This window comes from Xyrauchen texanus, chromosome 1, assembly GCF_025860055.1.
Source record: "Xyrauchen texanus isolate HMW12.3.18 chromosome 1, RBS_HiC_50CHRs, whole genome shotgun sequence".
NCBI lineage: Eukaryota > Metazoa > Chordata > Actinopteri > Cypriniformes > Catostomidae > Xyrauchen > Xyrauchen texanus.
In genome coordinates, this window is record NC_068276.1 from 31,396,857 (window position 1) to 31,424,504 (window position 27,648).

The 27,648-nt window shown below is 37.2% G+C and overlaps 1 protein-coding gene across 2 annotated transcripts; it reads right to left on the reverse strand.

Moving 5' to 3' along the window:
- LOC127647007 (oxysterols receptor LXR-alpha-like) lies at positions 1-24,532 on the reverse strand. Of its 2 annotated transcripts, none has more exons than XM_052131060.1 (11): positions 24,400-24,532; positions 14,658-14,802; positions 10,004-10,073; positions 8,922-9,107; positions 8,049-8,315; positions 7,490-7,692; positions 6,347-6,526; positions 5,590-5,689; positions 5,292-5,405; positions 3,491-3,585; positions 1-3,297 (listed from the first exon to the last, which is right to left on the reverse strand). In XM_052131060.1, exons 4-11 carry the CDS (start codon positions 9,061-9,063, stop codon positions 3,151-3,153), a joined length of 1,248 nt encoding a protein of 415 aa, XP_051987020.1. In that variant the 5' UTR covers positions 9,064-9,107; positions 10,004-10,073; positions 14,658-14,802; positions 24,400-24,532; the 3' UTR covers positions 1-3,150. The 2 variants fall into 2 exon arrangements, with proteins under 2 accessions (XP_051987020.1, XP_051987011.1); XM_052131051.1 differs by having other exon boundaries at positions 9,994-10,073.
- Between the last annotated feature and the right edge of the window lie 3,116 nt (positions 24,533-27,648).

The window sequence follows — 27,648 nt, forward strand, 5'->3', positions numbered from 1 at the left end:
TGTTAGAGGACAACATTTTTATTTTAGTTTGAAAAAGCTAGAGGAAAGAGAGAGGAAATGCTTGTTACTTTGATGACTATTCTTTTGCGATGTCATCATCACATTTCCTAGGTGCACTAACAGAAATGTTTGCAAAGAATTGACAGATTAAGTCAGATCTGAGTGAGGTTTAACTTTACAGTGTATGTTTTTAAATTAATCTTATGGTGTTAGTTTGGTTAAGGGCCATTAATACCCTTGTAAATTGAAGCCCCTGTGGATGTATGGATGGTTAGAAATTACAGATATGGTATAAGAAGATAAGGAACTGGATAGTCTTAAAGAGCATATCTGAAATCTAAAAGAGCAAAAAAAAAAAAAATTATAATAATTATATGTGCACATAGCCTGACAGAAACAAGAGGGTTTTTAGAAGAAAATACAGGTACATGCCTTGGGTCATTAAAAGCTGTGTAACTATGACATGGCCATGTATAACTGCTGCTTCTGAGATAACTCCCCCTGGTCTCCAACCAAGTCTCAATAATATGCACAGTCAGGGCAGATAATGCCAAAGCAAACTAACTGTATTAGTTTATATACTAATATTCATTCTTAGAAATTATCATACAGTTTCCATAATGTATGGAGTCACAACAACCCCAGTACATCACAAAAGTGGTTTTCAAGACCAGTGAAATCTGAACTGCACATGGTCACCCTTGTCAGGTAATTGCATTGATACGGTGTCAGGTGAGACTCTAGCCCTAAACGTCACTAAGTGCTCTCATTTACCCAGTTCCTTATTTCAGAGCTTCTTCTGTGATACTTTAAGTTTAATACTGAAATAGCTAATTTACGGTTGTTTTACTGTCAATCTATCTTGACGTGAAGGGAACAGGATGGAAGTTTTATTCTGAGAGCATTCAGACTCTCTGAATATTTTGTCATATGGTGAATTGAAACAAAAATGGGCTAAAAGAGACAAATTGTAGATAACTGACATCACATTAAAATGATTATTAAACTAAAAAGTTTAAATGATCTTGATTCAGGCATGGGTCTGTATGTGTGTATGTCTAATATACTGTGCATTTTATATATATATATATATATATATATATATATATATATATAAACAATTGATATCTTTAGTTATATATATTATAACAAATTTAAGTAAAAAATTAGGTAATTAAACGCAATGGTTAAATGGTACGTGATTTACCATTTAACCACTTCTGGGGCAGAAAATACTGTTAAGACATATACTGTATAAAATATACACATATACATATGTATATTTATATTTAATATATAATATTATATATAATATAATAGCCTAATATTGTGTAGGTCCCCCTCCTGTCACCAAAACAGTGCCAACATGCATCTCAGAATAGCATTTTAGAGACTTTTGTGTGTATAAAAAAATAAATAAAATCACAGTAGATCAGGAGTTACAGAAATACTCAAACCAACCCATCTGGCACCAGCAATCATCCATGAGATATTCTAATCAGCCAATCATGTGGCAGCAGTGCATAAATTCACCCAGATACAGGTCAGGAGCTTCAATTAATGTTCACATCAACCATCAGAATGGGGAGAAATGTTTATCTCAGTGATTTGGACCGTGGCATTATTGTTGGTGCCAGACGGGCTGGTTTGAGTTTTTGTGTAACTGCTGGTCTCCTGGTATTTTCACACACAACAGTCTCTAGAATTTACTAAGAATGGTGCCAAAAGCAAAAAAACATCCAGTGAGTAGCAGTTCTGTGGACGAAAAAAACCAGAATCGCCAGACTGGTTCGAACTGGCAAAGTCTATGGTAACTCAGATAACTGCTCTGTACAATTGTGGTGAGGAGAATAGCATTTCAGAATGCTATTCTGAGATGTGGGTTGGTGCTCTTTTGGCGACACAAGGGGGACCTACACAATATTAGGCAGGTGGTTTTAATGTTGTGGCTGATCGGTATGTGTGCATATACACAAGACATCAATCTGAGATAATTACGAGCACATTTTCAAACAATATTAGTCATCCACCCAGTTGAAGTCTGTAATGTGTGCAGAATTAACCTGCAACAACAACAAACAAAAAAAGTATGTTGGGGTCCAGTAATTGGACATTATAATGTCATTGAAGAGAATAAATGATGGCCTGCATTAAGTTCAAAATGTCTTGCACTTACATTTATATGTCAGTCTCTTATTAGTCACTGTGAACTGAGCAGCAATTGATCTGGGTTAATGATTCAGTTCCTCTTACTGATCCCTGCCAACGGACTAACACGTCTAGAACATGGGTTGGTGTGCAGAATCAGCTTAGGATTGCATCTGTAAAAATGCTCAGCCTTAAACAATCAGCCGGTTTGGCTTGTCAGTTATTTTTCTGGATATTCTAAAAAAACCAGCAGAAACAGAATTCTACATGTTTGTTTGGAAATACTGAGTCAGTGTTACATGGTCTTTAAATTACCATGGCTGGCACTGGCAAAGTACTGACTGATTTTATCTAAACAACCCAACAATAAAAGTTTGAGGTGTTAATAGGAGACTGTGTGATTCAACCATGTTCATGATTTATGCATATATTCATAATTTAAGAATCAGTTAGCCATTTCTAACCAATCAGCCAGAGTGGCATTGCAAAACACTGCAAATAAACTAAACAGTTCTGTAATGGAGAGCCTTCAAGATCACCACTTTTGTTAATTAGAGAGTAGAAACCATTGCAAAAACCCGCTGAAAGCTTTTGGTACTGGAAACATTAAGGATCAACAAAAAAATTACTACCACATTGTTTATGGTCACTCACACTAGCAAGCAAGTGTCTGAATCCACACCCATCCAGATCCCTATGTTCAAATGATGGTCAAATAACCATTACTGGTTGTAAGCTGTCCCTGAGTCATTTCTGGCCATACTTGAACATTCAAAAGGAAGCAGCCCACTGACCACTGGGTTCAAAATAGAGAAATCAAGGAAGAGAATGATCAAATCAGGCTCCTTATGACTGGCTCCATGCCACAGTGTGAGACAGTTCGGCCCACAGGGTCTTCATGAGGTCAACTCCCACCCCACTTGCTCTGTCTTAAGAGGCCTCCCCCCACACGGCCATGCTTTCTAGACACTGGCTCATTCTGTCCTGGGGCAGAGTGTCAGTTCACTCATGGACATCCCAAATCTCAGAGAGAAGTGGTGGGAGTTTCTTGTCTTGGAGGCGCAGTGCAAAGACCTGCTCTGAGTGGACACTGCTCAGTGTGCGTAGGCTGACCAGCTTCATCAGCATTCGAGGAAACATCAGATGATCCTTTAGTGGGGATGAAAGAGGCGTGGGTCATTAGAATTATATTGATATATCAAAATGTGAGAAAAACTACAACTCAATGGATACTTAAGAGTTAACAAATACCAAATAACTAATATTCTATTGTTTATTGATGATTATTACAAATTCTTTAAGTGCTCTGATATGTTTGTCCACTCAGGAACATTATACTCACGTTGGGTCGTTTTATTCTGATGTAAGAGTGAAGGGCATCCACATATGGCTGCTGTAATCTTTCTACCAAATCGTGATCCTGCACATTGGGTCGGTCTGACCAAAACATAAACGGAAACGGCAAGAGGGATTAACACAAAATAAATGATGATGACTTTTAAAACTGAAGTGTGTAATATCTGTACCACTAGCTTCACCATACAGAATTGAAAAAATAATAAATTTTTTAAACCTATTCCAGAAACTGCCAAGTTTTTCATTGGTTGTAGAAACAGATGCCTTTCAAATAAAAGGGACCGTTTGATAGCCCCAAAGTGCTACAAGTTTAAGTGTTTAGGCCATATTAAACTGGGATACAACAAAGTATTTAACATTTAAAAATGACACACATCAGCTTTAATGAGTTTTCTTAGAAAGTTCCTCATAAAAAAGAGGTTTTGTTTATCTTTAACATGTAAAGGTTCATTGTACTATAAAAAAATATACTGTAAGTTTCAGAACTCAAAACTTCCTTCTTGATACAAAAAGAGCATTTACATCAGTACATGACTGCCTCTACAGCAAGACATCAACACCTTCTTTTACAAGGTTCTGTTGAAGCATCCCAACATCAGGAAACTGTGACTGAAGTTTAACAAAGTTCCTGATCACATCAGTGCAGAATTATGTGTGTGTGTGCGTCATGTTTCACCATGCATTGGACTTTGTGTGTGCTATGTTTCACAGTGAATTGTATAATGTGAATAACATGATTCAAGTTTTGCAAGGAACTGTTTTTGAAAGATGGGGCAGTTAAAAACACTATTGGACCTGACCACAAAACCATAAGCAATCAGCTCCATTCATGAATGTTTCATATGTCATGAATGTTATTTATCTAATATTTATAGTTGATGTGCTGCTGTGCTTGAGTGAACAGTTTGATACATTCTGATGCAATGCGTTTTGTATAAACCATGAAATGTAACTTTTTTTTATTGGTGTGGAGCTGGTTCATTCTCTTCCAAATGAGTTACAAATATATATTTGTAATATATATGGGGCTGCACGATACTAGCAATCATAACAGTGGCCGTTTATATTGAAGTTTAAAGGAGAAGCTGATGCCAAAACAGAGTATTTCAGACAGAGGGCCAAAGACAGGGTGAACAATTATCATATATTACTAAATTATGTCTGTTTTGGGGCAACAAAAACTTAACTTGCATTATAAATAATAAAATCATAAAAATAAAAAAAATTATGTAAGATTATGTAATGACTAGTTTAAAAATGTCTCAAAATAAACCAGAACCACATCTGACACCAGTCATAAACTAGCATCTATAAAATCTCATGGGTGATTTAAATTGGCTTCCCCCATTTTATTAATGATTCTGCAGACATTAATAAATTGAAACTGAGCTAATGTTTTTCTTTAATCTTTAACGTACCATTTGACTGATAAACATCACTGTCATGCATGATAATATCCGTTTTTTAAGATTTATTGATAACACTCAAAGTAAAAGACACTCAAACTAGGAATTGTAAGAAATCAAAAAGCACACTGGATATGATCTTTAGTTGGAAGAATAATTTATTATTACAATAAATAAATACTCTATATTTATTGTAATACTCAATAAATTCTATACAAACCTTTTACAAACCCAAATTTGCTTTAATTCATGTCATAATACTCTTGTTTCTTTTTTCTGTCATCCATTAAAATGGGATGTAATACAATTTCTAAAACAAGGTCAATAATAAACACTGATAAAAGACTCAGTATAATAATGGTGTTTGTGTGTCAAACTGACCTGCTGAGAAAATGTTGATGGCGATGAGCAAAGCGTACTCTGCCTCATCTAGGTGAAGGTCATTCATGCCCTTAGAGAACTCGAAGATAGGGTTAATGAACTCAAACTGCAGCCCTGTACAGAAGCCAGAGATTACAGAAATAATTTAAGGGCATAAACACCAAAATTGCCAAATTAACAGCACCAAATATCATTAGGCGCACACACTGTGACAAATAACATTCTTCACTATTGTAAAGATCTATCCAGTTTAAAATATTCCTATTATTTTCTGATTATTAACATGAACATTTCATACCTGCTTTGGCAAAATCCTCCTTATTGTAACTGAAGTCTTTGAGGAAGGTTATGCTGTCTATTGCTGGATTGTAACGTCTGGAAGTCTCTAGCAGCATTATCTACAGGAGGAAAGTTGGCACATTATTCAAAATATAATTCAGATGTAATCAACAAGCTACGGTCCACTCTGAGGGTTGTATCATTCACTTCAAGTTTCAAATTGATGTTAATTCAGGGAGTTCAAGCAACAGCGTTTTTTCACCAGTTAAGGTGCACAAATCTGCATCAAGATTCTGCATAAAAGCAGTATTCATTTCAAATACGTGCACTATTCAGACAACAAAAAAACAATAATTGAGTATAAAATAAGATGCACCTTCCTTGGCTTTTTTGCAGATTGTTCTGCTATTTCGAAAATACTATTTATTAATAATTAATTTTAAATAGATTTTTGGGAATCAATTCAGAATCTTTTGAGAAAAAAGAGCCTGCTAGTCGGTCACACAAAGCACACAAGGGCTTTGCCTGGTTTTTCATGCGAAACAACTCATGTCGCCAGGCGGCCTTTATTTTAAAGAACTTCCCTTTCATAGACCGTAGTCTGGCACCAGAGAAACAGTTAAATAAATGCTTTTGCAAAAAACATGGCCACTTATTTCCAAAATAACACAGCAGAAACAAGCCTGCCAAACAACAGTGCTGCATCTGCACACACAATAACAACAATATCAGAACATAACAAAAAAAAAAGTGTGTTAGAGGTCAGTTAGTCTAACCTCTATAGTTGAGGTCTTCAGCAGGGCGATTTGGTCCTCTCGAGTGAGCTCCAGGAAGCCAGGCAGCTGTTTTGCAAAGTCTACAATCTCTTGTACAGACATAATGGCAAGCTCAGTGAAATGAGCAAACCGTTGCTGTCGAACCTCTCGGTTAAGTGGATCCTGACTCTGTGGCCATGGCTGGAAAACAAAAAAACTTAAAGCATAAATCTTGACATAAACGTAATTCAGAGACTCAAAGATTCAGCACACCAAGCAGATATGACTCCTAAAGAACCGTAAACAAAGAATCTTTATTAGAGTGCCAAAGGAATCCTCATTACATTTGATTTCATGAGAACTGAAAATATTTAAGAAGATCTAAGTCACTGTGAACATTAATAATCTGTTTTATTATACAGCAGCCTGAGAGTCCCAGTGACCTGTAAACATGGTTTAACAGAAACTTGAATTTAGCCTAGGGCCTAGTTGCCCAGGGCAAACAAAGCATGTGACATACATTGAACAGGATCAATCTCAGAGTCCCTCACCCTTATATTTTATTAAAGGAATAGTTCACCCAAAAATGAAAATTCTCACCCTCAGCCCAGATGTGTATGACTTACTTTCTTCTACAGAACACAAAGATTTTTAGAAGAATATATCAGTTGTGTTGGTCCATACAATTCAAGTGAAAGGATACCACCATTGAAAAGCTCAAAAAGTCAGCAACAGATCAATATTGAAGTCCTTCTTCACTATAAATCTCCACTTTCACATTCTTCTTCTTTTGTTTTTGGCAATTCATATTCTTTGTGCATATTGCCACTTACTGGGCAGGGAGAAGAATTTATAGTAAAGAAAGGACTTAAACATTGATCTGCTTCTCACCTACACTTATATAACTTCTTAAGATATATATTTAACCACTGGAGTCATATGGATTACTTCCATGCTGCCTTTAAGAAGCTTAAACATTTTGGTCACTATTCACTAGCATTGTATGGACCTAAAGAGCTGAAAAATTATTTTAAAAACCTTTTGTGTTGAGCAGAAGAAAGACAATCATACACATCTGGGATGGCATGAGAGTGAGTAAATGATGAAAGTTCTTTTGTGGGTAAACTATCCCTTTAAGCTAATATAGTTGCAAAAGCCACTCACTGTGACTTTGGGTCGGTCAAGAAAAGAGCGTTTGTTGCACTGTTTCTGCATGGCCACCAGTTTTTCTATCATCTCCTGTTGTTCAGGAGCAAGAAGGGGCATCTCCGGGGTGGGGCTTGGAGTTGCCACTGCTGAGGTGCGTGCTGTCTCTTCTTCCTGCTTTTTCATCTTCTTCAGTCGGATCTGCACTTCTGACAGCACACCTAGTAGAATGAAAAATAACTAAATCTTAACACCACAATGATCAATATAATATTTCAGATCTGATGATAGCTGTATGAACAGCATGTGGAATAAACAGCATCCATGTGTAAGATGCTCACGGTTTAATATGGATAGCATCATGGATAGATGCATTTTAAGCTGATGTGTAATTATTTTGATGTCAAAATTCTCTATTTTATTCCAGTTTAATATGCAGTCAACTGTAAGCAAGCCATTTGTAAGTTGATTTCCATCCCTACTGTTTGTATAAACAATGGAAGGCAGGAGTAGTTTTCAGGAATCTGTTTTTTGGAAATAACATACAGCTTAAAAAGGCAGATGAAGGATCACTTACACTGCTCTAGCATGCCTGCCTCCCTGCATTTCCGCAGCCGACACTGCTGACACTTGCGGCGCATGTACATATCCATCTCGCAGCGGCCAGAGTTCTTGCAGGAGTACTGAGCTCCTTTGATCACACTGCGTCTGAAGAAACCTTTACAGCCCTCACAGCTCAGCACATTGTAATGAAAGCCAGATGCCTTGTCACCACATACACTGCACACCTCATTCCCCAGCATCTTGGGAGCAGGGCCCTTCTTCCGCTTCACAGGCTGACCCTCTGTGCAAATAGAGTCATAGGACAGACATACACATCTAGAAAATAGAGGTGGTTTTGCGATACATACTGTAGTATGTCTAAGACTAAAGTACAGGTAAAGTCTGGTTTATGCTAGTGAACTCAAAACCTGCACACATGACTAGCTTTTTAAACACAGTTTAAATAGCATGATCATATGTATTGATTATGTGTAGGTTTGTCATTTAGGACACAAAATAAGCAATCAACCACCATACTATCTCACTTCTACAGGAACATCCACAAACGTTCAACATGCATCAACACCCCACAGCCATACTAATGTAGGACTACATATTTATTTATTTGAACCAGTTATGCCTAACACACATACGCACAAACACATACTGACATGTGTGCTCATACATGCTCCTGCAGAGTCAAACAAGTCAGACCTTATGTAATAGCAAGACAACTAAAGTTAAACTCCCTCAGGGCACCAACATCTGAATCATTTTAATCTATAACCAGTGTGATGCATGTTACTTATGACAAAAGTCCTCATACGCCTCCCTGATTTATCATTCAGCCTTACAATCAGAAGGACAATTGTCATTTAGTTACTTAACACACACACACAACCCTTACCTGATGCAGGCGTGTCCTCAGAGGGGTACATCTTAATGTTGTTGGGCTCCATGAGCAGCGTGTCATTCAGCTCATTGTGTGAAGTGCTGTATGGGGCTGTTTGACTGACAGAGGACTGAGTCTCCTGTTTCACTTCTGCCATCCCTGCTGAAGAACCCTCTTCACTGACACAGCACACTGAGTCCCCTATATACACCAACACAGTACTCATGAATGGCAATGACAAATAACACACCTTCTGGCAGATATACAGTAGCCCAGATTCTCCATATAAAAGTAAATCCATGATAATTGATCACACTGCTTAACAAGAGTCTCTATTTGAGAGATGGGTACACATTAATAGCACGCACACACACACACACACACACACACACACACACACACACAAAGTCTGCATACACTTAGGTTGAAGTTAATAAAACTCCACAGATTTAATATTAGCAAATTATAGTTTTGGCATGTTGTCTAGGACATCTACTTTGTGCATGACATGAGTAATCCAACACTTTATTTAACTTTATTGACTAATCACAATTCTAGTGTGTCAGAATTTACATACACTAAGTTAACTGTGCCTTTAAGCAGCTTGGAAAATTCCAGAAAATGATGTTAAGCCTTCAGACAATTAGCTTCTGATTGGAGGTGTACCTGTGGATGTATTTTAAGGCCTAATTTAAGTGCACATGGGGACAAAGATCTTACTATCTGGAGAAATATCCTATTTAAATAAGAATGTAACTGTTTGGCCATAATGATCATCGTTATGTTTGGAGGAAAAAGGGTGAGGCTTGCAAGAGTTTAGAACACCATCCCAACCATAAAGCATGGGGATGGCAGCATCATGTTGTGGGGGTGCTTTGCTGCATATACACACACACACACACACACACACACACACACACACACACACACACACACACACACACACACACACACACACACAACAGTATATCAAAATCATGATCAAAATCTCAGCAATGATTTTTCTTTTTTTGTGTGTGTGTGTGTGTGTGTGTGTGTGTGCTAACATTTATTTATTTATTTTTTTAAGAGTTTGAAAAAGTTATACCATGACCAACATCAGTGATATCAGTCGTAGAAATGGTGGACATCTTCCACACAGCCACTTGTCATAACGAACACTTGCACCTGCAAAGTAGAATAAAAGGCAAAACTCAATATAAACAATTTGCAACAACCTGTTTGAGGAAAAGGCACAAACACTGCCTTATTAAATTAGCACTACATTTGAATATAAAAGTTAAATGTTTAATCAAAATGGCCTACAGTTAGGAACAGTTCGGGGACACAATTGAAAACTAAAACAGCACAATCCTTCTAACAGAGGACCTCTTGCCGAAACTGTGAACATGACACACCTGGTTGTTACTTCTGCTAACTAAGTCAGTCATAAACACACCTAATATGGGCAGTAGTGGTCTGTAACTCTCACAGCTTGAGACTGAACACATGCTGATCTTCACTGATGGTTGGCAAAACAGTTCAATAAACTGTATTTGGGCTTCTCTTTCCAAAGCTCACAAAAACTACAAAGTCACCATTTCCGATCATGGGAAATATTGTTAAGCTAAACTGTGCTAACCTAACAAACTTAGAAATATACATAAAATAGAGTGCATATTTCTTGCCAACTAAGCATGCTGTATGAACTACCAGCTGGAGAATAGGAAGTGAAAACTTCTCACAAAAAAATAAAAATCTCACAAGTTATCTTGATCGCTCATGGGTGTTGCTCGTTTCCAAGACAGTTTCAGGAAACTGTTCAAGCAGAGAGGGACATTAAATCTGGGAAATTATATTTTGGTGATGAATTCAGCTAAATCTGCAGTTTCAATCTAGAGTGTGATCTTGTCAGCTAAAAAGCTAAATACAGGGTTCCAAACCTTTTTGACCAATTAATTTCCAGGACCTTTCCAGTCGTTAGTGATTTCTGGGAACTGATTTTTGCTAATGAATCATTCAGATAATTTAAACTAATCAACTGAAAAGAACCTACCCAGAACGATTCGCTCTCAAATTTGTCACAAATGAGTATGGCTTGTAGTTGTGATTGAGTCCCTCGATTGTCCCTAGTGTCAAAAGTTTTATGTGTGCATCAAATGGCCACTGTTGCGAGGAAATCAAATGTCCAGAAGATGCTGGGAAACCAAAGAACATGCAGTACCTAGAGGACTTTCTTTAAAAAAAACAGTAGGGCAGCTTCACTGCTCAGTCCTCAGAACAAAAGCAAGGACTCATCCACTACAGATACAAACAGTCACTGATCATCGTGTAAGCATCACACACTATATTAAGAACAAAAGGGGTGCAAACCTTCGAACAAAATAAATTGTGTAAACTCATTTATTATTTTGTCTGGTTGAATATATGTAAATATCTGTTATTTCAAATCTTGTGTCCTTCACAAATATGAATCTGTCTGAAGCACACACAGATCATCACCGATCCTCCACCAAATTTCACAGTGGGTGTAAGACACTGTGGCTTGATGGCCTCTCCTGGTCTCTGTCTATCCATTAGATGACCAGGTGAAGGATCGGTGATGATCTGGCAGTGCTTTAGCAAGGCTGCAATCTGGCAGATTCGTCTTTGTGAAGGACACATGAATCAAGCCACATACAAGGTTATCGTGGAAGATAACTTGCTTCCTGGTGAATTTTTGCGCCAGGGGTGGCATAAAGTCACCCAACAGCAAAGTGAAAGACTGGTAAAGAACATGAGCATAAATGTTCCCCTTTGGCCAATTTGTTTCTTGAGGGCACCAAGAATCGGCTGCTTGCATGTGAAGCGACTGAGACATGTAAACGACCAGTTTTGTTTTTACATGCCATCCTGTTACTACAATAATAGACCGGTGTGCAACAGTGTCATTTAAGTGGTCCGCATATCAGAGCCGCTACAGATGATTTGAGATTCATTCTCCCTCTGTCTCCTCAAAAGCTCCCTTTAACTGTATTGTCTAATGATCAAAAGATCAAACTAATATCGCATACCGTTTGCAAATATGCACATTTCTCGTTTAAACAGATGTAATAACAAGGGCTGTCAATCGCAAAAAATTTGTAATTGAATTAATTACATGGTGTCCCGATTAATTAATCGTGATTATATACAAATATTTGCTGAGAAAGCCCCTCATATAACAATAATTCAATATATACTGATGAAATAACTATACATAGATATCTTTAAATATTAAATATATATATATATATATATATATATATATATATATATATATATATATATATATATAATTATATAAAATAGATCATTAAAATGCATTACATTCTTGTGGCAGAAGAGTTAATCATTGAGAAGTCAATACAAAAAGCGGCTTTAGAATACAATGTATTGTTTACTACCATATTATTGAACATAAGTCAATCATTGGCATACAGTTCACAACAATCCATTTCACAGAATTTGTCAATCAGTTGGAGATTTATCATGAGGGCTTGTTTAAGGACCCGTCACACCTGCGTCAGACATGCTTGTGTAGCATCTCGTGTGAGTCGCGTCATAAACATACATTTTTAGGTCACTGTGTCAAGTTAAATATCTAGTACTTGAAACACATCTTGAGATCTCTTAGTTCGCATTTGCGCTCATCAAGTGTTTTGTATGCAAGACCGTAACACATGTTTGTGTTGTGCTGCTGCTTGATGGTTGTTTTCTTCACTGTATAAACTGTGTGTTGCTCATACAGCTGAAGTTTCACTTACTGCCCTCTGGAGTAAACAGGTGGTACTACAAGCTTGCATTTCTCAGGAATCTTCCTTATTACGGTCCGTGGGCATTGGGATTAATTGCGTTATTTTTTATTTAAAAAAAAAACGCACGGAATTAACGTGTTAAATCGACAGCCCTAATAATAACCTAACCTCACAAAAACGTCTTGTGGAATGCTCATAAATCTTACTTTGAGGCATGTTTTCTAACAGTCTCTCCTTAAAAGTTCCCTGTAACTTTAAGACAAATATCAATCAAATTTCTCCATCATCCATCTTCAACCGCTTATCTAAAGTCGGGTCTCTGGGGCAGCAGCTCCAGCAGGGGGCCCCAAACTTCACTATCCCGATCCATATTTATGAGCTCTGACTGGGGGACCCAGAGGCATTCCCAGACCTGTGTGGAGATATATCCTCTCAACCTAGTCCTGGGTCTTCCCCGAGGCCTCCTCCCAGCTGGACATGCCTGAAACACCTCCCTGTTCCACGTCCCCAGAGCTAGCCTTTGCCGCCCGCGTCTGGTCCATCGAGACATCCGGTCTTCACTGCCACCTATATGGCAGCACACCAACTCCTGCGGTTTCTCCAAATGGTGGTGGGCCCAAGGGATGTAGAAGGGGGTGTCACGTTGCTTCTTCGGTCTGTGCCTGGCCAGCTCTGTGGCAAGCCCGGCCACCAGGCGCTCGCCGATGAGCCCTCCGTCTGGGCCTGGCTCTTGACGGGAGCCCCGGGCTTCCTCCAGGCAGGGTAACTCCTCCTCTTTAAGTTATTTCCATGGAGTCTTTGTGAACCATTCTTAGTCTGGCCCCTCACCTGAGACCCCTTTGCCTTGGGAGACCCCACCAGGAGCACCTGGCACCAGACAACTCAGCCCTCAGGTTCATAAGGGCATAAGGGCACACAAACCTCTCCACCACAATAATGTGATGACGATAAACTTCTATTATTTAAAAATGTCCAAAACGGTAGGTCAAGATTACGATCAAAGAAAATATTTCAAATCAGCAGTAAAATCTGACAACACAGGTATAAATAGTGCTTCTTTACCTCAGATTACGCTAAAAAAAGCAATTTTTCCAGCTTTTATAGCTAATGTGCATGTGCATTCTCGAGATGATTGAAAGGCAATGTCCGTTTCTAAAAGGTGATTTGCTCTTTTACCTGTATGGCAGCACTTCATATCTACATCCGTTGACCGTTGGCTGCAGTTGAGCGTTTTAATTTCTCCCATTAATTTTAATAGAAGTGGCCCGTCTCTGCCAAATAGTCAATGGTGCAACTTCAAGGTAAAAGCGGTTCACGTTTGCTATAAGTAAATGTCTTATTCACTATGTGCTATATGTACAATTGGTTTGATTTGGTATTTTTGGAGAAAATGCGATTGCTAATGTGGACATGACTTGCTGGACTACTGTGTGTACTGTTAAGTCCTTCTTCCTAATATATTAACAATTTCTTCATGTGCAAATAAATTACTAAAGATTGATGACTAAACTGAAATCTAAATAAACTGCTATTTTACCATTTAAAATATAATATACATTTTTTTAGATTCCTTTTTTACAAAGTAAATGTTTTGTGTGAAATTGAGTAAATATACTGCTAAATAAGAGTTTATTTTTTGTTTATGTTATTTACTACTATATTCAATTGTGTTATATATTGACATTGTATCGGCCACCCTGCTATCTGGATTTCGGCATCGGGCATAAAAAAATAACATCAGTCGATCGCTACATGTCAGACATCAGTTATTAAGAGTTTATGCATCCTAACAACTGGATCAATCAGAACCTTCATTATAACAAACATTTTTTTTATAAAACATTAATATGATAAACAAGAGGCCTATGACTATAGTAACAATTAATCGGAAGTAGATGTGAGAATTATGCTAAATGTATAGATAAAACCAGCAGAGTTTGTATGCGTTTGAATTAAAGTGATAGATGGCCTCATCATGAGTGAGACTGACACTTACCCCTAGTGTGATAATTTGTTATTGTCTGTCCATCTTGCTCTGTGTGTAGCTAGCAGCACATCATTTTTATCCTCTCCAATAGTCTGGATGGCATCAGTGGGAACTTCTTTCTTACAAGAGCCTCTTCTGTGTCACAGCTTTCTGACTGACAGCAAAACAGAGAGGAGAAACAAGATGGTCCGACTTCTGTTTGGATGTTACAGAGCACCAAAGCTGAGGTGCTCAGAATGATTTTAAGAAAACAAGAAAAGCAGGAGAGGAAAACAAGCAAAAGGAAAAGAGCGATAGAAGAGAAAGTGGGTGAGTGAGTGAGTGAGTGGTGAGTGAGTGAGTAGGAAAAAAGCAGGGTGGAAAAGAGAGCAAGAGGGCACATGCAAGGTTACTATCGGTCGTTCACATGGCTGTGAAATCCCCACAGAGACCTGAACGCAAGCTTTGCGTGTCTCCCAAACTACATCTTTTACAAATCTCGGAATTTAACACTGCAAGATACAGAGTTATTGAACAGATGCACATAGAATATTGCAGTGAAGACCCATCTTAGAAGAAAATGAGCAGGAAGCATTTATTGAAACCATACAGGGTGCTCAAACCAAGACATCGTTGTGAGGCAATGAGGATATTGCCTGGATATCGGTGTGTGTTCATTAATACAAAAATAAAAACAAACAGTAATGGGAGCCTGGGTACTCGACACCATAAAAGTTGTTACTGCCATAATAATGCCAACGACAACAGTCACATTGCACCATCCCAACGATACAGCTACGCCAGAAACTGACCAAAGTCCAGGTTATGTCACCATCCATACAAAACTTATGACTCTCTGCCTTGATAGGAAATAAAAATATATAAATGAATTAATAAAATGGAAACCAACGCTACCAACAACAGCCACAGACTATTCAAAATCGAACATTGATCACATAACGCAATTTTTGAGCAATCATTTCTATGGCTGGAAAGTGAAACCTGCTTTAAAAGATTATTAAGAAAGATTTGTTCATAAATGGCAGGATGACCAACTGTCTTTATAATAGCTGTATACAATGACAATGGATCAGTTATAAAAGGGGGAAAGAATCCTGCCATTTCTCAACCTCCTTTTGCCAGAGGATTCAATGAATTGTTTACATTACATTAGAATTTAACAATTGAACGTGACCTAAAGTAAACCAATGATTGGCTTCTTCCAATGTCCAATGTTCTGCACAGTTTATAGGTGGGTGGTGACCTTTGTCCTGCAAACTAGTATGCTCTTAATCGGCCAGAAAAAAAAAAAAAATATATAGAGTAATTTGTCATTTGGCAGATAGCATAGCTGCATAGTATCATAATGAACAACTCTGAATATTTTTAAATATCAGTCTGTTGAACATACGCCTGTGTACTTTGGAACTTTCAGGCAGCTTTTTGAAATAGATTCAAACCCTCAAAAATAGGTTAAGATTCGCCATGTTTTAGGAAGTGCTGTTGTCCCATTCTGTACAAGCTTCCTTTAAAATTGGTCATAAGTCTTCCTATACATAGTGTGCAGCTTCATAATCAAGGCGCAGCATAATTTGTGTTTAGCATATAGTTCAGCTCTAGGTTAATTACAAACCCAATATATAAACTAATATTTAATTTTTAGATTCTAGAATTAAATTAAAAACTGCTGCTGACAGATGCAAAATCAGCAGAGAAACATACAGTAGACTAAAAGATAGAAGACGATGGAGCTGATTTCACTGAAACAGACTAGAGCAAGCCCCAAACTTACAAGAATAGTAATAGGACAATTTTCACATAATTTGCTAACCCTCTTGCCATCCCTGATGTTGATGACTTTCATTCTTCTGCAGAACACAAATTATGTTTTTTAGAAGAATATCTCAGCTCTGTAGGTCATTACAATGCAAGTGAATGGATACCAACATTTTGAAGCGCCAAAAGCACATAAAGGCAGCATAAAAGCAATCCATTACTGATAGACGATGATCAACAACATCTGGTAATTGCAAAACCATAGAGCTGGGTAGTCAGCAAATGTATTAAATATAAGCAAAGTGTATGAAATCAGCAGCTGCTAGGGATGGCCGATACCACAAATTTTCTTTTCGATCAGATACCAATATTTTCAAGTCCAATATCGTCGATACCGATAACGATACTTCTGTTAAATGAATAATTTTTGTGATTACTTGGTATAAAATGGGTAATTTAAAATTATTCAAATCATTCTTTTTTGTTGTTGTTGCAAAAACAGAAAATGATTAGACTTCTGTTTTGTTTACTCTTACAAAAATTTACCATTTCACTACAGTAACCATGGTATTTAGTTAAAACATAGTTACCACAAACCATGGATACTACTACAATATTACTGTAGTAAATCAATGGGTTCAATGGTAACCATGTTAAATATGTATTTTAATTAATAGGTGTCATTATCGTTCCTTTTATTATGCTACTATGAAAATTGTTAATACTTGATTATTCTAACTAATAAACTAATTAATAATACGCAATAAACTTAAGCATTAATATGAATGTAGTAATGTTCACGTTAACAAGTTATCTTGTATTGCCAAATATATAGCCTACATCAAAAATAATGTTTATTTATTTATTTATTTGTGTAATATTATGTTTTTCTGTGTAAAGTGAAATAGTTTTCCTACACAGAAATATAAATGATTTGATATCACGAGAAAAAGGCTCCACGGACAGCAGTAAAGGGCAAAAAAATATGATTGGCTAGCAAATATCCAATCCCGCCTGAAATGAACGTTCTGATTGGTGGAGCAGTTTTGTCTGACTGTTTGTCTTGCCAGTGCTCCCCAGTGCATCTCCGTGCATGTTTAGAGAGAATGTAAATTTTTTATATAATAATAATAATAATAATAATAATAAAACACAATTGACTCCTCTGCGCAGACGTTATTAATTGAAAAAGTTCCGGGTCAAAGCTTGTTGTTCTGGCAGCCACAGGTATAATTAATTATGTCATGTGGGCATACGCAAAATCCTAAAACAGATAGGATGGCATACAACGTATACAAGCCCTAGACTACACACCAGAATCTGTTTCTCTGATTTTCTATCATTACCTCTACAAGACACTGATCCCACTTGTTTGAACGAGTCTTGTGACGGAACAAGCGCTTGTCTGCTTGTGTTTTTCAGCATTTATGAATGTTAAAATTGAAGAAGAAACAGTTCCCATCGTGCACAAGTATTTGCTAATAATGCCTAATCCATTTTATTTCACTTTGAAGCTTATGATTATTTTGCGTGGAAACCAAATAATAATACCCCTAGTAAAAAAAAATATATATATATATAATTTATAATCGATATTTTTGTGCGAGGATTAATATTTTTGATACAACATCAGTATCGGAAGTATCGATACTTTTAGGATTGATCTGCCCATCCCTAGCAGCTGCCTAATGTGGGTAGCCTATATTATGCACCTGGTGGGTAATTTTGCTCATCTGCCCTCTGTTCGGTTTCATTTGTCTGAAAACGGTTTGCAACAATAGTGTTGTCTGTGAGAATGCTGCAAATGATCTCAAAGTGTAGTACTCTTTATTTCTACTGAGAAATTCATGCTTAACATGTATTGTGAACACAACTCTGCAGGTTCACTTTAAATATAGCCTATACAAGTGATTAAATCATAAAATAATACAAAAACACATTCACCTTGGACCTAAAATATATTTATATTTCAATAATTATTATTATCATCATTATTACTATCATCATGTTGTTACACATTTACTGTATAATTGTCTTTAGATATTAATCTGTACTAGTAATTTCCATCTGTTGTCATAGATGGATATTTGAGTGACAACAAATGGAATGGTGGTTAAATACGATTAAAAAAAGAAAACACCTCAGCAGTGCCACAGGTTGATTGCCTCCATGCCGCTCCACATTGATTCAGTAATTTGTGTAAAAGGAGCTCCGACCAAGTATTGAGTGCATAAATTAACATACTTCTCAGAAGGTCAATATTTCTGTATTATAAATTCTATATTCTAATATTTTGTGATACTGAGTTTTTGATTTCCATAAACTGTAAGCTGTAATCATCAAGATTACAACAAAAAAGGCTTGAAATATTTCACTTTATGTGTAATGAATCTAGAAAATATGAAAGTTCCACTTTTTTAATTAAATTACGGAAAAAACTTTTCCACAATATTCCGATTTTTTTAGATGATATGTATATAAATATATAAGATCAAGCTTTTGAAACTTGGGACAATTGAGGGACTTGTTTACAACTATTTTACAAGGTGCAAACATTCACTGATGCTCAAGAAGACAATAAACTACTATATGCATACTATATGTAATTATCTGTAATGTAGATTGTGAAGAGCTTTCTGCTTTCCATTTAGTTTCTGAACAGCAATCTAAATCAAGCAATTCTGTGATTTGGTGACTAAAAACAGCCATTTGACTCGTGGCTCCTTAGTCATTTTATATAGTCTGCAGCCCTGTAACCAAGTGAAAAATACACTTATAAACACAATACACTTATTTTAAGATACATTCTCTTAAAACAAGTCTAAATATCTTATTTGTTGCTTCTCAAGTAAATGTATCTTGTTTTAAATATTTTTTGACTATTTTAAATGGAAAACAAGACAAAAACACTTGATAACAATAAGATATTTTGCACTGAATTTCTTTACTGAATTTAACTAGGGATGGGCACGAGTACTCGAGGACTCGGGTGCTTGGACGTGGCGGTAAACACAAACGTGTCAAAGAGGGAGTTTATTTTTAATTTTGAGATTGATTAAGTTGTGACTTTGAGGAGTACATTGATTATCAGAGACTTCTCATGGCAAACAAACTGATACAAAGCTGCAATGCTATTGTTACAATAATAAAAAAAAAAAGTGTGTGTAATTAACAATGTTTTGAACACCTGTCTCTGTAAAATGTTTGCTAAACATTATTTATTATAATTTAAATGTAAGAACTTTGACTCGTTAATGAATATTATTTAATAAAAGTGAATGATTGTCACTTACTAAACCTCCCTGCCCTGCGTGACGTAACGCACACCTGCATCTCAACGAAACGCTCGAATTTCCAAGTTAGATATCCGATATAAAGCGTCATTCCATTCTTCAGCTTCATGAACCACAGCAACAACAATACGGAGCATCGTGGCTTTCCTCACAAGAGCGAACATTTGGACACACATACACACACTTACGCATACACACCAGTTGTGTGTGGCAGCGTACAGTAGGTGAGTGTTTCAAACAGCTAGACAGCACATTTAAAATGGAACACAATGCAGCATCTTCAAAACTGAACTTCAACTTAAAATTTTTGAAAATAGTTCAGACGGTCACTAAAAAAAACTGGCATGGACTTACTAAGATTACTGCAGTAACCCGCAGGAAGAACAGACAGAAGTGTGTTGTGCACATTCTTTTAGAGTTGGGCAGCGAATCTTCACACAATGACAAAATATGGTGCATTATATTTTGATTTTGCAATCTTTTGAAATTTTGTAACATACTATTTTATAACAGCCTATAATAATAACTAGATTATACACTGGAACAACAAGATGCAATGCAGCAGCCATAGATGTTTGTCAGACATGTTATTGTAAATACTATTATGAACATGTAATTGCCCCTTGAGTACTCGACGAGTACTCGAGTAGACAAAATGCCCATCCCAAAAGACATTTTTTTCCCTTTAATTCCCTCAAAAGTGAAGCCAAAATGTCTCTATCGCCCCCGGTGACTGGTCCTAGTATAGGTCATAAACCATGCCTCCCCATGTTATTCAACAGGACGTGAGACCAAATAAACAATTAAATTACACTTCACATATCTTTGATCCAAAGATAGTTTCTGTCATTTACTGTAGTTTCTATCACGTTGATGTAATTTCAAGTGTTTGTTTTCAAAATAAGTTCGTTTTTTTAGCATCAAATAACTAACTAAAAACAGTGCTGTGACATCATGATTGACAGGTTCTCTGAGCGAAGTAGTCACTGAAGCACCAACTGACTTTTTTTCGGGATCTTCGGAGGACTGAGGAGATTGGAGCTTTAAATTGAATATCTAAATTTTATTATTAATATTAAATTTAATTATTTCACACCGTCAAAAGTGCAGGGGCGTGTGCTTGCGATTGATTCAGCGAGAGTGAGGGTGGGGCCTTGATTTCTCGGCTTTACTTCTTGCTCACTACTGCGCAGGTCTGGTCCCGAAATCGCAACTGCGCAGACTCAACTCCCAAGATGTCAGCGCCATATCGGGACACTGGCGGCTTCAGTTCTCACCAATGGAAAAGAGCGAAGGGGCATCGTCCATCTTTTTTTACAGTCTATGTTTAATTCAATGAATGTCAATTAGAGGTATTTTTAAAAGATGATTTTGTCCTCATTATTTTTAGTAAGCATGTTTAATACAACCTATTAACTTGGGACACAAGCTGAATAATAGGTTAAGAGCTAATGATTAACGATTGCAATAATCGCTGAAAAGTTGAATAATCCTTCTAGTGATCATTAGATTAGTAAATTATCAAAATAATCGTTAGCTGCAGCCCTACATTGCTTATACTGTGCATGCGAATTGATGTAATTACATATGTCCGCAGTAATAATTAGCTACTTTATGGATGTATGTCTGGAAAACTAATCCCGTTCAAATATATCTTTTGTCACATTCGTCTAAATGTTGCTTTTGCCTTTTTTTTTGCCTAATTATCTGCATGAAATTTTGTCTACTTTTGAAAATATTATACAGCACAAGGCCATTCAAAACCCGAGGGTGAACTGTGGCACTCATAAGTGAAAGTGATCAGTAATGGAATCATTCGAGTTAGGGCGAGAGATACAGTGCATCCAGAAAGTAGAGTATTCACAGCACTTCATTTTTTCCACATTTTGTTATGTTACAGCCTTATTACAAAATTGATTATATTCATTATTTTCCTCATAATTCAACAAACAATACCCCATTATGACAACTTGAAAGAAGTTTTTTTAAATCTTTGCAAATTTATTAAAAATACAAAATGAAAAAAAAAAAAAAATCTACATAAGTATTCACAGCCTTTGATATGACACTCAAAATTGAGCTCAGGTGCATCCTGTTTCCACTGATCATCCTTAAGATATTTCTACAACTTTGGATTGTAGTCCACCTGTGGTAAATTCAGTTGAATGGACATGATTTGGAAAGGTACACACCTGTCTATATAAGGTCCCACAGTTAACAGTGCATGTCAGAATGCAAACCAAGCCATGAAGGCCAAGGAATTGCCTGTAGACCTCCGAGACAGGATTGTATCGAGGCACAGATCTGGGGAAGGGTACAGAAAGATTTCTGCAGTATTGAAGGTCCCAATGAGCACAGTGGCCTCCATCAACTGTAAATGGAAGTTTGGAACCACCAGGACACTTCCTAGAGCTGGCTGCCCGGCCAAACTGAGCGATCAGGGGAGAAGGGCCTTAGTCCGGGAGGTGACCAAGAACCTGATGCTCACTCTGACAGAGCTCCAGTGTTTCTCTGTGGAGAGAAGAGAACCTTCCAGAAGAACAACCATCTCTGCAGCACTCCACCAATCAGGCCTGTATGGTAGAGTGGCCTGACAGAAGCCACTCCTCAGGAAAAGGCACATGACAGCCCGCCTGGAGTTTGCCAAAAGACACCTGAAAGACTCTCAGACCATGAGAAACAAAAGATTGAACTCTTTGGCCTGAATGGCAAGCGTCATGTCTGGAGGACATCACCTGGCCAATACCATCCCTACAGTGAAGCATGGTGGTGGCAGCATCATGCTATGGGGATGTTTTTCAGCGGCAGGAACTGGGAGACTAGTCAGGATCGAGGGAAAGATGAATGCAGCAATGTACAGAGACATCCTTGATGAAAATCTGCTTCAGAGCACTCTGGACCTCAGAATGGGGCGAAAGTTCATCTTCCAACAGGACAACAACCCTAAGCACACAGCCAAGATAACAAAGGAGTGGCTACGGGACAACTCTGTGAATGTCATTGAGTGGCCCAGCCAGAGCCCAGACTTGAACCCGATTGAACATCTCTGGAGAGATCATAAAATGGCTGTGCACTGACGCTCCCCATCCAACCTGATGAAGCTTGAGAGGTCCTGCAAAGAAGAATGGGAGAAACTGCCCAAAACTAGGTGTGCCAAGCTTGTAGCATCATACACAAAAAGACTTGAGGCTGTAATTGGTGCCAAATGTGCTTCAACAAATTATTGGGCAAAGACTGTGAATACTTATGTACATGTGATTTTAGTTTTGTTTTTTATTTTTAATAAATTTGCAAAGATTTCAAACAAACTGCTTTCAAGTTGTCATTATGGGGTATTGTTTGTAGAATTTTGAGTATAATAATTAATTTAATCCACTTTGGAATAAGGCTGTAACATAACAAAATCTGGAAAAAGTTAAGCCTTGCAGTGTTGATTAACCATTGAAATAATCACTGAATAGTCAAATAAAGCTGCTTTCACTGCCAGCTGCATGCAGTGACAAAACGACCTCATCTCGTTAATTTTCAATGACTTCCGGCAACACGAGCGACCATTGGCGACCGGATGTGGGCGTGTCCAGGGACACAACAAAGTTGTACATTTATGCAAATTAGGAGCGACTTTTGGGAGCAACAGCCAATAGTGCTCAAGTGATCCTAATATTTTAATAATAATATTTATTGTAAAGAAACAGTGCTGAATAGACTCTCTATACACACCACTAGCAACCACAAAGTACCTGGCAGTGTGAACACAGCATAATCGTTCTAATAATCGTTAGATTAAACGATTATCAAAATAATCGTTAGTTGCAACCCTAGTTGTGACACTGAGCTAACGTTTAAATAACCTTCCAGACACAAACAATCAGCCAAATACTGTTCTTTGACAAACTTATCAATGATAAAGACTTTATACCCTAATCTATTCCTCACAAAATTGACTCAGATAAACTGCTATTTGAAAGACTGTAAAATATAAAAGTTTCAAATTTCACAAGACTGTTTAGACGAAAAGCACCTGTGGCTGTTTATTGTGACCTGCTCCGTTTAAAATTAGCTAGCCATCGTTTCATGGACTTAAACTACTCGAAAACAACTTAAAGGGTACTAATTCGCTGAATTTATATCTGATAGATCCAACTGTAGATAACTCAAAATAACTCGGAAACTGCTCTGTCACACGAATCTCCATTTAGGCTTCAGTTCACGGGACGTTGTGCACCTCACCACATACCGAAGCTTTGAAGATTCGAGACCAGAGCAACTCAAGACCTGATCGATGTCCAACACGGCAGCTTATAACAATGCAAGTCATATTTGTACTGAATTACTGCATGCAGTCTGAGAGGCAACAAACAGCTAGCCAAATCACCCAGTTATCCTGCGCTCCTTAAACAAGTGATAACATAAACAGAAACTCTTCCTACAGCTATAGTCGTACTTGAATTTCACAGACTGGTTGAACGAGACATATTTAAGGCAAGTTATATTGACAGCTTTTGTTTGATCAGAAGTGTTCCTGCGCGTCAGATTGCGCAGCACTGACAGTCTGTGTGAGTTCAGATGGACTCCCATCATGACAGCTACAAGAGCTAATACACACACGGAAGAGCTTCAACACTCATGTAACACTCCCAAGTGCTCACGTGATCAAATGGTGGCTAAATGAAAATAACGTGCCGATTTCTAATGACAGGTACCTCGCTCAGCTGAAGATGACAAGATTAATCCAGCACGGTGCACTTTACACTGGCGATATGAGGAGAGAAACGCCTGAGTAGGCCGTACACACGAGAGAGAGAGAGGGAGAGAGAGAGAGCTCTAAGATGGCCACATACATGGCTGTTATTGTCTTCTGCTTTCAAAATAAAAGTCTGGCAAGTGTCATATTGACAAGGTTGGTATTTGACGAGTCGGTGTTATGGATAATATGGATAACTTTTTTACTGTAAATAATGGTGCAAAATGTGTTTTCGTTTTACTAAATTAAAGGAATATTAATTGGAAAGTGAATGTGGTCAATCTGTAAACAATAAAGTTGAACGCAGTAACTTTTGTCTTTTTGTCTCATCTTGGACTTACACTGAAACCTAGTGGCTTGGATGCAGCATCACTTATAATCGATAGTTTTCAGGTTTAGATGCCATCATAAAAATTTTGTATTCACAGTCAGCCATGATTACTTTAATGAATGATTAAAAGTGTAAAAAATCAGGAAGGTTACTGAGATTAAGGGAGCAGTATCGTGACTGGTCGTGTGAATATAACATGGCATCCCCCATGTGCAGACCCTCTCCATGTAGAATAAAACCGCTTTTATAATATACTGATTTGACTGGAGTCTTCATTTTAATGTGATGGGTCGTGTTTCCTACATATGTTTCAAAATTACAATTAATGTTTTTAGGAGATACACTTTTTTAATGAGGAAAAAATGACTGAGTGCACCTTTAAAATACACACAAGGCATAAACAATATCCATGTTATCATGATTTTAGTGTGATAAAATGGCTTACTAAACGGTTATATTAAACGTGGTGTATGTCATAAATCATGTAATCGTGCAAAAACGATTATTTAAACAACTTCACAGCTCAGATAATCCACATGTTTTAATAGAAACATAATGTAATTGATATTATAAAATATAACCTTCAAATTTATTGTAGTTTAACCCTCCAAAAATTGGCCCCATTTACTTCTATTGTGCCTCACTGTAACCTCTATATTTTTTTTTTGTGTGGTAATAAAACAAAATACTGTCAGTTGAGAATAACTTGCATTGAGCAAGGAATATTCCTTTAAAATATTTTTATGAAAAACTACTTGATTAAAATAAACAAAAAATTACCCATTCAGACTGCGAGACTCTCTCAGTCAGATGGCACTGTATAATAATTCATAGATTTTCATATTAATAATAACAACTCACTTAAAAGTGTCAGCATGAAATCATAGTAATCAAACTAATACTTATCTTACAATAGTGCAAAGCTGTAATTGAAAATCAAAAGTTTAGGTTGAATTGAAATAGGCCTGTATTTGTTTAGATGCTGTTACTGGTCACCATTACTGAATATATACACCTTCCAATTTGTTTTTAAAAGGCTTCACATGTCCATGTAGTCTCAAACTCAAATTATTAAAATTAATAGGGAAACTTTTTTTTGGAATTATTGCATGTTACAGTGATATTTATGGTAAAAATAAATATCCATATTTTAATTCTTTAATGGTTTAAAATTTGAACAATTTTCTTTGCCAATAGACAGCATTATGCCAACAGTAGTATTCCACCAACAACATATAATAAAATATCATAAAGCAAATCTTGAGGCTCTAAAAGACTATTATCATTGCCTAATGCCTAATGTTGAGACAGACAGCAACAACAGTAGAAGACCTCTTAAAATCAGAACTCGAATTGAGGGGGGGTTGGGGGGGATCCGGGACCACCCAGAAGGCATTAGGGACACCCCATAAGAAGTAAAAAATAGAGTTAGGGGGCTCCTCAAATAACAATGACAAATCTGATTAAATTCGTGCAGTGGATACGGTAAATTTTGTGAATGAATTATTTACAATAATTTATATTAAGTTTGTTTATTGGCTAGTAGTAGTTGTCATATCTCTTTTAAAATGTAAATGCCCGCCCCACATCTAAAGACCACTAAGCGCATGACATCGTTGACATGACTGCTTGATTGGGGCTGCTCCAGTGAAGCTAACTTTAGCTAAAAAATGGAGAATAATATACCTCCACTCGCAGTCGGGAAGAGAAAGCTTCTTACTGACTTTTTTTGAGGGGTAATTTTCTCTCTCTACATATCTTTCTACTATATCTAAGCCCTCCGTGTCGGGGCTTTTGTATTCCTTGCATAATTTGGAAACATTTAGGCTTACTCATCTACCTCGTTTGCCTGCTAGCACTGAGCATTAAAGAGCCACACCGGATGCTCGTTAGTGGAGCGTTAGTTGTGCTTTAAAAACACTGCGGTGACAATCAATCTTTGTCTGGCCTTGAATGTTGTAATAGGCCCTTACACTCAGTGCACTCATGGATGCACTCTTTGTCTTACGTTTTTCTGGACGTCATTTGTGTCTCAGATTGGACTTCAGATAAGTGTTTTCTACAAGTACTGTTTTTGAGACTTTCCTTGTTTGATTCCTGACTGTTATTTCTTGATTTTCCTAGAATATTCACTCAAAGTTATATTGTGGAACTACTACATTTATTCCTACATTGAGTTCTGTTCAGTTCTCCATTTCAGTTGTGGGCGAAGATACTGGGTTTATAACTAGCTTGCGTATGCATTTCTGTTTGAGTTTAATTACATCTACATTTTATGCGTTTTGCAGACCCTTTTATCCAAAGTGACTTGCAGTGCACTTATTACAGGGACAATCCCCCAGAGCAACCTTCAGTTAAGTGCCTTGCTCAAGGACACAATGGTGGTGGCTGTGGGGCTCGAACCAGCAACCTTCTGATTAACAGTTGTGTGCATTAGCCCACTATGCCACCACCACTCCACTTCATTCCTCATTTGAGATATTCGTTCTCCCTGCTTCTGAAGAAATGTGCTTCAGTGATATCTGTTCTAATCCAAGGAGATGTTGATGATACTAGCCAGTGAATACTTCCCTGTCATGAGTTTTGGTTTATGTCTTCACCCACTGGTTCCTGAAATTACCTTGATGGCTGTTATGGATTAATGCTGAGTTGACTTTTGAGAATCTCCTTTGGACAATCTATGTTAATCTTATGAACTATTCTAAAGACCATCACCTGTTTGCCCAATTGTCCTGCACTCTTTGAATAAAGCTCCCGCACCAGGGTTCATACCTAATCTCCTCTCTGTAGTATCATTACAGCCTAATAGTATTTTGCCATCCTTTTGCTACTGTTTAAGTAATAATAAAAACTTCCTTTTTGAAGTTACTGACTGCT